At 39.5% G+C, this 13,886-nt stretch overlaps 2 protein-coding genes across 4 annotated transcripts; both read left to right on the top strand.

Annotated features, from left to right (window-relative positions):
* The first annotated feature begins 38 nt into the window (after window positions 1-38).
* On the top strand, window positions 39-4,940 carry LOC135491031 (RNA exonuclease 4-like). Its single transcript, XM_064776664.1, has 8 exons — window positions 39-99; window positions 766-1,411; window positions 1,955-2,055; window positions 2,278-2,403; window positions 2,639-2,832; window positions 3,235-3,323; window positions 3,623-3,772; window positions 4,065-4,940. Exons 2-8 carry the CDS (start codon window positions 779-781, stop codon window positions 4,212-4,214), a joined length of 1,443 nt encoding a protein of 480 aa, XP_064632734.1. The 5' UTR covers window positions 39-99; window positions 766-778; the 3' UTR covers window positions 4,215-4,940.
* Window positions 4,941-5,326: 386 nt separating this feature from the next.
* LOC135491422 (protein mono-ADP-ribosyltransferase PARP3-like) lies at window positions 5,327-12,238 on the top strand. 3 transcript variants are annotated; one of them, XR_010447817.1, is made up of 13 exons: window positions 5,327-5,440; window positions 6,179-6,389; window positions 6,772-6,897; window positions 7,010-7,207; window positions 7,383-7,503; window positions 7,679-7,902; window positions 8,169-8,234; window positions 8,357-8,446; window positions 8,618-8,701; window positions 9,041-9,218; window positions 9,449-9,595; window positions 9,983-11,697; window positions 11,782-12,238. XR_010447817.1 is itself a non-coding variant. In XM_064777282.1 (12 exons), the coding sequence occupies exons 2-12, from the start codon at window positions 6,192-6,194 to the stop codon at window positions 10,159-10,161; spliced, it is 1,611 nt and encodes a 536-aa protein (XP_064633352.1). In that variant the 5' UTR covers window positions 5,327-5,440; window positions 6,179-6,191; the 3' UTR covers window positions 10,162-12,237. The 3 variants fall into 3 exon arrangements, 2 of the variants coding, with proteins under 2 accessions (XP_064633352.1, XP_064633353.1); XM_064777282.1 differs by having other exon boundaries at window positions 9,983-12,237; XM_064777283.1 differs by lacking the exon at window positions 5,327-5,440 and adding an exon at window positions 5,921-5,932 and having other exon boundaries at window positions 9,983-12,237.
* The last annotated feature ends 1,648 nt before the right edge of the window (window positions 12,239-13,886 follow it).

Below are 13,886 nucleotides of genomic sequence, written 5' to 3'. Positions count from 1 at the left end.
ATATGAAACCGAGATTTACTCAGTCGTTCCGTAACCCGAGTGAGTAACGTAAATATTGCAAGACGAGCATGATTTTATCCAGGGACTTCCATAAATCAGGTTACAAATCTCTTAAATCAATACTTTTCATGAAGTGAAGATAGTAGATTACTCATATATGTTAACCCTTCAATATAGACAAATCATTTTAGTGTTCTCTGGTGAGGAAAGGGCCAAACACGCGTTGAAAAATGTCTTTCTTATTCTCTGTACTCTTCGCTGTACATTTGTACAGCGCAACTCCGACCTTATGGAGCGCCATTTGCAACATAACTTTTACTATTATCATGTACCGGGTGTCCGGCCTCACGTACGTCCCAGTTATCGAGTCAAAACGGCCTCGCACATTAATTTCTGTAGGCCTCCGCCGGTCGCCAAAAATTTGAAATTTGTAATTGTAATTGAATTAGAAAATCTCCTAGTCCTAGTCCTATTGCGTAGCGGTAAATACTAATTTCAGCATTGCCATTGTGTAGACATGTATAAAAATACAATAAAAACCCTAGTTTCAGCAAATTTGTATGCATAATAACAACACTACGTCACAGGGTATAACGGCACTTTTTTTTCCTGTACCACCAGTACTAGCAGATTTATTACGAATGGCGTACCCCTTTAAAAACATCTTTTCTAAAGTTCTATTTAGAGTTTTTCTTCAATTGAAATTGATGTTTAGATTGCTGTTGGTATTCAATATCAATACTCAACATTTTATTCAATTTTCAGATTGATTCATGAAATGGGTCAAAAGAGGAAAGCGACTGATCAAGCCCAACAAAGTGCCGCTCCTTTCAAAAAATACAAACCATCAAATGCTAAAACTGGAAGAAAGGGGCGTAACAAATGGAAGGCTGATGCTTTAGCAGAACAGACTAAAAATTCTAAAAAGCCTGTCAGATTGGTTGAAGAGACGCTGAAAAGGTCCAAACCTGTGAAGAAAAAGAAAATGGCGGCTGTTGAGAGTCCAGATAATTCGTCTGAGCAGGATTGGTCGAAGGTTGTCAGGAAGCGCTCCAAGAGAAAAAGGACTACATCAGGTTCGGCGCTTGGACCATTGGGGGTGAACACCCCAAATACCAGTTTAACTGAACCAGAGAAACCTTTACCTTCTAAAGGTGTCCCACCAGCAACATCTCATGTGATCGCCAAACACAGAAATCGAGTGAAAAAACGGAAAAAAATCCTTGAGAATCAAAAGTCTCCTGTAAAAGCTGTTACTGAGAAATTGAAATCACCTGCTGGCGAGCTGAAAGTGAAAAATGTTTTGACGGAGAGGAGGGAGACTGTGACCAGCGTTGTGGAGAAAGCAGAGCGTCTCCATCTACCAGACAAACCAGAAGAGGTATCGTCTAACTGGAAGCAGCTACAGATGGTAAGGAATCTCTCGTTTGTTTTAAATACTGCGAACAAAACAACTTGGGCCGAATTTACGAAGGGTGTTTAAGAGTTAGACGCGTGTAAATTCTACATAATCAGTTTCAAAGCCTAATGCGGTTTTCATGAAGAAACCCTGCAAGGCCCTGACTCTGTCTATTCAGACATTAAACGCTGTTTTAAGCTAAACACCCTTTGTAAATTCGGCCCATCATCTTTTTAAGAACATCTTCACCTCCTGTTGTTTTTCTGGTGTATAAACTGACCTCATGAGCCCTGAAAGGGTCATGAGTGACTGTTCCCCTCTACGTATTTGATTAGCCGCTACCTGCAGTGCTTCCAACATGTCCGAAGGTCTCTTTCATGTTTCTGGTGGCGAGGCGAGTTTTTAAATGGTTCTGAAATAAAAAGGAGCTGAAGCAAACTCTGATATTCTGCTGATATCCTAAAGTACGGTAACCTTCATCAGCATGAACAAGTTGAAATCATAACTAAATGAACAGCTATAAAACACTCACTCAACACTTTTGTTCTATTCCAGACTCTCCCAAAACCTGCAATGACTTCAGCCAGGCCTAAGTCAAAAACTCAGCCACACTCTGCAAAAGACAGAGGAAAAGTTAAGGCAAAGAAGGAAGAAAAGTTAGTATCAAGACATTTCTTGTTATCTTGTGAAGCTTTCATTTACACATCTTACTTTGGAAGAAAAAAGTTCAAGTTGAAATCAAACGAACATGATACTAGTATACTGTCCTAAAATCGAAGACTGCCGAGCTCTACAAAACAGTGAAACTGATAAAAATGCCTGCAAAGTTTCTTAGTCTTATCTTAAAACTTTTCATTTTGATTGCATTGCACTTGCAGAGAACCCGAGATCTGGTTTGACGATGTAGATGACATCCTAATTGACTCACTCAAGACAAAGGCGCTTATTCAGTCCAAGTCGTCGACCCAGAAGGATCCCCTTGTCAAACAAGGCTCATTTAAGGGGTAAGTTCAACAAGAATAAGATCTTTCTCATAAAACCAAAGGTAACCAAGTTGGTTGCTATGGATTATTTTAGTTTCCAGGGCAACTAAAGTCCAAGGCCATAACCATCTATCCCTGGTCTAAGGTCACCAAAGTGGTCGCTAATGATAATATGAAGTCAAGTCGTTGGTACAAATGTTTCCAGGGTAACAAAATTAATTGCCATTGATTGACAATTTCCTTTTGTAATTTCTAGGGTAACAAAGGTGGTTGCTATGGACTGTGAGATGGTTGGTGTTGGTGCTGATGGGAAGGACAGCATGTTGGCAAGAGTTTCGATAGTCAACCAGTTTGGACAGTGCATTTATGACAAGTACCTACAACCCCAGGAAGATGTCACTGATTACAGAACACATGTTAGTGGTATCCGGCCTGCTGACATGGTGAAAGGTAGGTCTTTCATTCATGATCAAATGTAGGAAGTAATACAAATGAAGGCTTTCCTTGTCGCGTGTTATTCAACTGTGTTAGTCAAGAACTTAATGGATGAATTTTAGGAATGATATTTCAGCTGCAATTCATGCAAAGCAGTGAGTCTATGTTTAGTTAGTCATTTGGTTTATTTTACAGTCAATAGGTCAAACAGTGGTCCTTCATATGACAGACGAAGCCACTTGTATCTTTCAAACAGAGTGGGTGCTCTGTTTAACTCCAGTTTTGTCCTATGTTACAAATCATCAATCATAGTTGCTAGAGTGTAAAAACATTTCTCAGTTGATCCTTCTTCCTCTGCTTGTGTCAGTGTTGATGTCAGGAAAACACCTATTCATTGGAGACGTTGTTTGATTTCAGGAGAGGAGTTTAGTAAAGTCCAGAAAGATGTTCATGATATATTAAAGGGGAGAATGTTGGTTGGTCATGCTCTACATAATGATTTCAAGGTGAATTGAATTTCTGTCTGCTTTTTGCTTAAACTTGTGCTTTGAAGAATGTAATGCCTCTGCTAGTTTTTGATTGACCATTGTGTTTCCATGAAAGCGGTTATAACTAGTTCGACTCCTTGCCACCAGGGTGGCAGATTTTTTTGGAGTATATGGAAATGTAGACTATCGTGGATATATCTGAGTTTTACACTTCACACAGATTATAATGATGGCAAAATATGCTGGTACCACCTGTTGCTGAAGTTGTCATGCCTATGGACAATGTTCTTTACTGGTGCTCACTTTGTCACTTTCAGGTGCTGTTCTTGGATCACCCCAGGAAGAAGATACGTGATACAGCCAGATTTAAACCATTCCGTAAACTCTTTGGTGGTGCGAACCCCTCGTTGAAGAAACTCTGCGACAAAGTTTTGGGAGTCAAAGTACAGGAAGGGGAGCACAACTCGGTTAGTACAGTGAACCCTCTTATAGTAGGCACCTGTCTATTAAGGACATCCGCTCTATAGAGGACACCTCATTTGGTCCCAAATTGGGTCATTTCAATTAACTTTTACCACTGTAATTAGAACACCTCTCAATTAAAGATAGCATTTGTTAGTCCCATGGGCTTCCTTAATGAGGGGTAGTAATCTTGATGTATGATGTTTAAAAGTTCCATTATTATCAGGTCTTCTACATCTATTATGGACATCCTTAAAACTGACAAAAGTCCTTATTGAAATGTCATCCTCATTTCAGATTCAGGATGCGCAGGCGGCTATGAGACTGTACACCACTCACAAGAAACAATGGGAGAGGGACATCAAGACGATGACCAAAGGTGTACCTAATGCTGTTTTGAGTAGGAATCGATCACCAACATCGAATTCTGAAACAGTAAAGAAATGATTCATACTCGTACATCATAGATTGGCTGTCCATATAATCTTTTTGAATTGCTGGAACGATCTCAGACCAAAGAGAAGCGATTTCTCAGCCTGAGGAGGAGGTGGACGTTTGATAAATCTCTGCAAATGGCACAGCAAGTTGTGTACCTTTTTAAGGCCTGTGTGAATATCATGACAGTGCCAACATATGGTGATGTCGCCTGATTACATGTAGTTGATGTCACATGGGCGGTTTTGCCGCAATCGGCTTGTACAGAAACTGCAAATGACATCCCAACCATTGTTTCACCTCGTTAGTTACTTTTCTGACTGACCTCCGAACTGTCCCTGAAAAGGTACACAAGTGACTCTGCCCCATTGCAGATTCTTTCGGCTTCTGGGCCGTTAGTGTCAAGACACCAGAGGTTCTGGAAGTGTATTGGACTTCTTAGCTGGTGAATATAACTGGAATATATTACTGCCTTATTTTTGTCACAACAGTTCTGAAATTAAATGTAGTGTGGATCTTGAAAATTTGCAAGATGATCTTGTCAATGTGTTGACTGCATCAGCTTCCTTCGGCTTTACTGTAGACCTATCATCATATCATGATAATCATTTTCAAGGCCTGATTCCTTTAATGTGTTTTCATAAATTGATGAATTTCATTGAGTAAGTACAGATTAATCCATACATGATAAAGGGTGTAATAAATATATTGATAAAATAAACATGGATGAAATTTAAACACTTTGCAATAGATCACTTTGCCATTTGTTGCATTCAATTTATATAGCAAGGAGGCACAACATTGATAAGTGGGTCACAGAATTTCACCTGTTTAGTTATATTTGGGTGGTCCACTGTTTAAAAAAAATACCATCAGGTTAGTATGTTCTTCGATTAATTTGGCATGGTGAAACTGTTATCTTGGTGGATCTAATATTGATTGTTGTGTTTCAAGATTACTTGTGCCCTGTTTAGTTTTGCTAAAATTGTTTAAGATGCTTTTGAAATGGCTCGCTTGGAATGGGGTAAATCTTGGCACAATCTGTTGACGCGGGTGTCTCGAGTGATCCAAGGTTTGAGCGGAGTCATCATAAATTACTGGAAACGACAACCACAACGTTGATAATGACGTCATTGGTGATTCCCCCAAACAAGTTGTAGCTTGTCAATATTTTCCATTATAAAGCTGGCACTCACTCGATCTGCCCACTCCAGACAAACCGAGTTTCTGTTCTAGATGTGAGTTAAGATTCACAAGAACTAATTGACTTTGCTGTTCAAATCCTAGTTGCTTCACATGCAGTAAATATTGAGCTGGTATTGGGGGAACCCCCTACCCCACACCACTTGCGAGCCAGCCCAGGCCTCAAGGCCCAGGCCTTTTCATGATATTGATGACTCACCAGGACCAGCACATAAACATTGTAGGCCTACCGGCAACTTAACCATACACATTGTGTACATGGCCTTTAAAATGGTTGTGGCCTGTCCTGGTATGCATGCATGCGTAGCTTTTACCGCAGTTTGACGTGTTATGGCTTGCTTGTAAACTCACTGATGTTGTGGTATGATTTTGCCAGGCAAGATTGATTTTTGGAATTAGGGATATGTGTTACCCTTCTTTATTTCATAAAATAACAGGCTGGGGCATCAGGACAAGCATGCTTGTTCCCTCCCCCTTTTTTTGACCATACCCTTGTTTACAAACAAAGACACGTCTTCAGCCTTCAGGTAGAAGTGTAATAATATCAACAAGTAGGCCTACATCAGTAGTACATTGCGTCATCAGTTGAACTGTTAGCCTAGCATTCTAAACAATTAGCTACCAGTTGCCGCCACTGTTAGCTTGTTTTTTCTTCAGATTATCACAATCACAGTTCATCAGGCTGTACAAAATTGATCTAGTCTTGCCAGAATACTCATGAATATGAGGCAGCACCAATGGATAAACATGACTGCATTTCTTTTCTGTTCTAGATCTAAACTGATCATGCCTCCAAAGAAGAAGGGCGCTGCAGCAACGAAAAGGAAGGCGCCAGCAAAGGCTCCAGCTGGTGGGAAGAAGGCCAAGAAGGAACCAGAAGAACCTACGGTTACCGATATTGTCTCGACCCTCAAAGCTGCTGGGTCCAGTAAGAAGAAAGTTCACAAAGTTGATGAGCATTGCCACTTGAAGAGTAATCATGAGGTAGGCAACTTTAGTTTGATCAAAGTTCAGAAAACGTTCTAGGATTTCAGAGAGCAGGTGGAAGTGCTCACTTCAACTTGACCAGGAGGGGAACTCTATGACTTGGCTGATGGATAAAACTAGTCGGGAGTTAGAAAAAGACGACCACGGAACAACCAAGTCACCAAGAGGAGTAGGACTGATTTAGCATCATCTGCTCTGTCTTTTCAGGTTGATGAAGACTACTTGAGCACCCTCTGCACTGTCTTTTCAGGTTGATGAAGACTACTTGAGCACCCTCTGCTCTGTCTTTTCAGGTTAATGATGACTCCTGTAGCACCGTCTGCTCTGTTTTTTCACGTTCATAAAGACTTCTGTAGCACCCTCTGCTCTGTCTTTTCAGGTTTATGAAGACTATGACTGCATGCTGAACCAGACCAATATTGGCAAGAACAACAATAAATACTACGTCATCCAACTACTTGTTGGTGGTCGTAACTACTATGCTTGGAACAGATGGGGACGAGTTGTAAGTTGTTATGTTCTACAATTCAGAATTTTAGATAATGTGGATATATGTCTGAAATCATTGGCCAAATAATTTGACTTCTTTGACAAATTTACTGTGATGTATCTTCCAGGGTGAAAGCGGAGCCAATGCAATCAAGGGGCCATTCACTGATGTCAACAAGGCCATCAAAGAATTTGAAAAGAAGTTTAAAGACAAGACCAAAAATGACTGGAAAAATCGTGACAGCTTCGAACCAGTGGCGGGAAAATATTCGCTTATTGAGATGGCGGATGATGATGGAAATGATGCAGCACCATCTGCTCCTGCGGTAGGGAGGAGTTATTAAAAAGACTTCGGGTTTATTTCATCTACCGTAAACCGCCGAAATTTCATGGCCGTTTCATTTTGGCAGATTTTATTATAAAGTCACTGATGCTAAGATGATGCTAAGTGGATAACTCTGTCTTTGTTTTTTATAAGCATTGCACCTTTATTTTATTCAGGCCAAGAGTGGTGGGATCGGAAAGACTAAGCCATGCTCACTCGATGCCACTACCCAGAAGCTTCTCAATCTCATCTTGGACACAGATATGTTTAAAGACGCCATGAAGAAATTTGATATCGGTAAGATTAACTCTTTAAAGGCTTACTTGGTTTGTTCACGAGTTTTAGAATTGAACTTGAATTTTAACATTTCTAATTGCTGTTGCTCACTTGGACCCTTCTTGAATCATCTGTATAGGTTTCTGGTTGCATTTGCCTGCTAGTCTCACATAAATTTTATTTCTGATTATCCTAGATGTGAAGAAGATGCCACTTGGAAAGCTTAGCAAGCCGCAGCTAGCAAAGGGCTTCGAGTGCCTCGAGGAGATGGAGGAGATAATCAAGAAGGGCAAGGGCAAGGCCAAGCTGACGGAACTCTCATCGAAGTTCTACACGGTTGTCCCGCATGATTTTGGCCGACAGAGGCCACCAATCATCGACGATGTCGAGACGCTTCAGAAGAAATATGACATGTTGGCTGTAAGTTGAAAACTTTCTTTAATCTGACTCTGTGCATCTGAATCTGAATCTGTGTGTATTGATACAGTTTATTGTTAATGGTATGATGACTTCAAAGTATATCTTGCAGTCTTACTGCGACCAAAAATAAATAAGACATCTTATATATTTTTGCTGCTTCTGATACTTTTGAGGAATTACAAGTTTAGTTGAAGTTTGTCATTAGCATTTTGTTCTTACAAATATGGACGAATCATTCAAGTTCCCTTCTCTCTTCTCTCCCTTAGGTCCTTGGCGATATTGAGATTGCCCAGTCAATGCAGAAGCAGAAACAAAAAACGCTCTCGGCATGCGTAAGTATTTAGTCCTCTTTTGTTGTGCTTTGAAAACATGGACATTTTTCCACGATCTGGTCAGAAAATTTAGGTGCAATCTGCATGGAAACAATACTCATAACTCACTATTTCTCTTTCAGAAAAGTGATATACCACATCCTCTTGATGTTAATTATGAACTCCTGAAATGCGACCTTGACGTTTTGGACAAGAAGAGCAAAGAATTTAAGGTAGGTGTGCAAGGGAATCCTGGCCCCCAAGATGAAAGTCCAGGGCATAAAGACCTTGATTGAAAGGCACAATAATCTTTGTCTGTTGGATTTCATTAACCATGCACCTTTGCGTATCATCAGAGAAATCTGCATGGTAAAACCTACAGTAATCTTTCTCTTTTATTCTAGGTCGTTGATACGTACTGTAAGAATACACAGGGCTATAGGAAAGTTGTCATCGACTCTGTCTGGAAAGTCAATCGCCATGATGAGGTAAGTAAAAATATGTAATACGTTTTTGTCTTAAAAAGTACAAAAGCTTTGGCATCATGACAAGTATCACTAGTAGGGCTTCACAAGTATAAAGGGTCTCAGTTTCACCTATCTTGTAGGATATCAAAAAAAATTGTGTCTGCATGTACAATTGCAAGGGGCTTTTTCTGAAAACAGGGTCAAGCATACATAATGTTATGTAGATATGAGAGTTTCCAACTGGCCCAAAGTATGAGACAGTCAGTGCAAAGTGAAAAGCTCAACATCTCAAGTAATTTGTCTGCGTTGGGTCGCTTGTTGCTCTACGCCTCATCTCAACGAATGATAATCTTCTTCCAGGCCAAAAGAATTGCCGTCCATGACAAATTGGGCAATCGTAAACTGCTCTGGCATGGTACCAATGTTGCAGTTGTGGCAGCCATCTTGAAGACAGGTCTCCGCATCATGCCTCACAGCGGAGGCAGGGTTGGACGTGGCATCTATTTTGCCTCTGAGAACGGGAAGTCGTCTGGCTATGGTAAGTTTCTGTTAGCTAACAGAGCTGGCAAGTGATAAAGCATTGCTGACTCGACCATATTTGGTAGCCATATTTGAACGCACTATGACCATTATCAGAGCAAACCGAGATTTTACGTCGATTTTACGTACCATTTATATTTTTTTGTGTTGCTCATCTTGCCTTTCTGCAAAAATAGAAAGGCCTCCTATAACAGCATGTTATTCACATGTTGCTTTCCCTTGTTTCAGTTGGGACGGCTCCTTCTAATGAAGGCATCATGTTCTTAAATGAGGTGATTCTGGGAAATGAGCACCACATCACACGGGATGATCACACCCTAAAAGTAGCCCCCTCTGGCAGCGATTCTGTCATTGCCATGGGATGGAATGAACCAGGTAAGTAGAAAGGGTATTCACAAAAAATTTATCTAATTTCATCTCTGTCAACACAAACCACAATTCAGCATATCATCACAGGGGCTTAAAAGTATTAGAGTTGATCTACTAATTAGTGATCCATTGTACCCCAATCAATATAGCCTACATACACTAGTGCTAGTGCTATGTGTATTGCCACTTCGTAGTTTGTAAGCTTAAATGGGGGTAATTGCAGCCCCTTTTTCACCTATAACTTCGGCTATGCAAGTTATTTCCCGGCAGATTCCCTAAAACATGAAAATGGTGCCCACTGTTTCAGATGGCAGGTCAAATTGTCTCTCTGTCTAAAACTGACGACCTCTGCTGAAAGCTTTTAATTCTTTACAATGTACGTTTTGATTGCAGATCCCAAACAGGATACATCTCTCAAGTTGGATGGAAAAGCGGTGGTTGTACCCCAAGGCAAACCAGTCAAGCGTGACGCCTACTACCAGAAGAGTAGCTTCGACCAGAGCGAATATCTGATCTACAAGGAGAGTCAGCAGAGAATCCGATACATGATCCTGGGAAAGTTTAGTTATTAGGAGATTCTTTCCTGGTGCTCGTAGGACTGATGGTATACATTGTAAATAAGAAAGTTGAATTGTTTCAACACGTTTTTAAATCGTTTGGAAAGCTTGTTCCAAATGCCTCAGAATGGTTTCCAGCGCATTGCAGACGGATAAGTATCAGTTTTAATGGGCCACACAACACACAGGAGGCGAGTTTTAAGCAGTTTTGTGCTGCTTTGACCATTTGACCATCAGTCCCACAAAGCTGATAAGAATTTGCCATCAGAATCTCAGGATCATGTATTCTCTCTACATTACTATCTGTATTGAAACTATCAGGATAGATAGATCTATTTGTCGTTGATGCATAATTGAATGACCAAGAATTAGGTCCAGCGTTACATGTACTTGTGCCATATTTATTCATTTTCATTTGTGTTGTTTCTAATCATGTAAATCACTTCAATGGCATTTTTTATGGGGCCATTTATAAAAGTTTGAGTTCCTGGTTACTCCTTCAGGATTTACTAGGATTTTACTTCAATTTCAGTTTAATTTGATCATCAAAATATTTCCTGCTTGTCTGCAGTGTACGACATATGTGACCCATCACCTCAAATCTGAGAAGTCGCCAGGCCTTTTTATGGTATTGAGCAGTCACTGACAATATATGTGAGATTGTGTAAATTCCAGTCCACAGAAACATGCTGCATATCCTGACAACTTTGGGACCAGAATCATTACTTTAGAGTATGTAAGCTTGAATCTAAATAGTTTTCAGTAAGTACATGTATTATAACCTTATGTCTATAAAGTTATTGCTGTAATATTTATAATGTTGGATAATAGAATGTTTTAAAGCCATTATTGTTTAAGAGTGTGCTGTTTCCTGTTTAGTCTATTAGAACTATAGAGATGCTATCAAGACTGAATGAAGACTTGTCTTTATTACTTTTTGATGCTATCAAAAAAATATAAGGTTTGCTTTTTTGTTGAGAGGCGTGTTAAGTAGATGTATGTCACCAATTTCTTTACAGGTAATGAAATTATTGATACATTTTTATCAGAATCTTTATAACTCTACAGCGTGTCTATACTTGTGATATAAATGTAATATTTTACAAATGACAAATGATTATTGTTTTAGAAGGGCACACAGGCAAGAATGAATAAACACTGTTCTTTGTTAATTCTTGAAACAGGGTATTCTTAAAAATGTTGTGGTCATCAAGGTGTGATAAGAATAATTCTGAATTACACTTTTTGAAGTTTTTGTTAACCCGTGTTTGGATAAAGATACCTGATGAGGAAATCCATGTGTTTGATCAGTTATAAAATCTTGAAAAAAATGCTATGTAGTCCGATGTTTAAGGTTTCAAGGTTAATTCAGCACAAGTTTTGAGTCACTTCTGTGATGAAGACATAGGTTGTACCAAAGACAGATAGCGAGCTTCTTTGGTTTCATGGGTAATTCAGCACAGGTATTGAGTTACTCATGTGATGAAGACATAGGTTGTACCAGAGACAGATAGCAAGCTTATTTGGTGTCAAGGGTATAATTCAGCACAGGTATTGAGTTACTCGTGATGAAGACATAGGTTGTACCAAAGACAGATAGCGAGCTTCTTTGGTGTCATGGGTAATTCAACACAGGTATTGAGTTACTCATGTGATGAAGACATAGGTTGTACCAGAGACAGATAGCGCGCTCCTTTGGTGTCATGGATAATTCAGCACAGGTATTGAGTTACTCATGTGATAAGACATAGGTTGTACCAGAGACAGATAGCGAGCTTCAACTATTGAGTTACATGTGTGATGTTGACATAGGTTGTACCAAAGACATGCATGTAGCGAGCTCTGTTTCTGGTTGTACGAACATCAGAGTGTCTCATAATCTCTTTGGAATACATTTAACAACACTGGAATGTCTTCACAGAAGTAGCATTGGTTGATGAAAAGCCAGCTGGACGATGTGCAAAGATTGTTGTCATTTGAAAATTGTCAAAACCTTGCAATAATCGACATGGCACATACATGTACTTGTATCGGTAATAAAATGCCCAGAAACTTAGAAAGATCTTGTTTAGTTCTGAGCTAGAGGAGGAGTGATGGGGAATAAAAATGTGATGGTCGTGCTATTATGATTATAAAGATAAATTGAAAGCGTCTTGCAGTACAGTCCAAGTAGAACTTGGTTTTGTCACTTAATTTACAACAATGTTCCCGGTCCTTGTTGGGCTGTTGCGTTGCTCTTACTTGGAATGAAACGGCCAGGGGCCATTGTGCTCACCGTATACATCTTTTATTAGGCAGGATCATGCTTAGTTTAGAGGTGAATATGGTGAACACAATCAGGCATGAAGACTTTTTTTAGATGTGTATTGATGTCAAGTAATAAGACAGGGCAGTATATATAAGTTTATGATCCAACCAATAATTGTCTATGACATCAACAAGATCAATATCGTGTGATTGCTAAGAGTCCCTGCAATAAAAAATTCATCGAAAAAAAGTCATTAATAAGCGAGATATTGCACGTCCTACTTTTTCAGTTTTGACCCCCTGGTGGCCAAATCAAGAATCAGATCAGGCCAAAATTCGGTGTCAGAGATTATCTGATGTAGGGGGTTACATGTACCAACTTTCAAGTTCATAGCTTTAGCAGTTAAGAAACGTGCCATAGTTACACTCGAACGGTCAATTTACGCCATTTGACCTCTGTGACCTAGAAAAGGAGGTCAAATCCAAAAATCATAGGAAATGTGATGTATCCTTGCTAGGAGTCCCTGCCATAAAATTTTATCGAAAACAATTCACTCAAATAGGCAAGATATTGCACTTCTTCCTTTTTCCGTTATGGCCCCCTGGTGGCCGAATAAAGAATCAGATCAGGCCAAAATTCGACATCAGACGTTATCTGATGTAGGGGGTTATATGCACCAAGTTTCAAGTTCATAGCTTTACTGGTTAAGAAACGTGCCATAGTTTACACTCTAACAGCCAATTTACGCCATATGACTTCTGTGACCTTGAAAAGTAGGTCAAATTGAAAACCCGTAAAATATGTGATGTATTCTTCCAAACAATACCTACCATAAGAATTTTATCGAAAACAAGTCACTTATAAGCGAGATATCACACTTTTTAGATTTCCACTTTTGGCCCCCTGGTGGCAAAGTTAGGAATCAGATCGAACCAAAATTCAGCGCCAGAGGCTATGTGATATAGGGGGTTATATGTACCAAGTTTCAAGTTCATAGCTTTAGTGGTTAAGAAACGTGCCATAGTTTACACTCTAATGGCCAATTTACGCCATATGACCTCTGTGACCTTGAAAAGTAGGTCAAATTGAAAACCCGTATAATATAAAATGTATATTTGCTATGAGTACCTACAACAAAAGTTTTATCGAAAACAAGTCACTTATAAGCGAGATATCACACTTCTTAGATATCCACTTTTGGCCCCCTGGTGGCAAAGTTAGGAATCAGATCGAACCAAAATTCAGCACCAGAGGCTATGTGATATAGGGGGTTATATGTACCAAGTTTCAAGTTCATAGCTTTAGTGGTTAAGAAACGTGCCATAGTTTACACTCTAATGGCCAATTTACGCCATATGACCTCTGCGACCTTGAAAACAAGGTCAAATTAAAAACCCGTATAATATAAAATGTATATTTGCTATGAGTACCTACAACAAAAGTTTTATCGAAAACAAGTCACTAATAAGCGAGATATCACACTTTTTAGATA

Source organism: Lineus longissimus, chromosome 7 (genome assembly GCF_910592395.1).
Source record: "Lineus longissimus chromosome 7, tnLinLong1.2, whole genome shotgun sequence".
In the NCBI taxonomy this organism is placed as follows: Eukaryota; Metazoa; Nemertea; class Pilidiophora; order Heteronemertea; family Lineidae; genus Lineus; species Lineus longissimus.
This window is presented reverse-complemented; position numbering and strand designations above follow the sequence as displayed.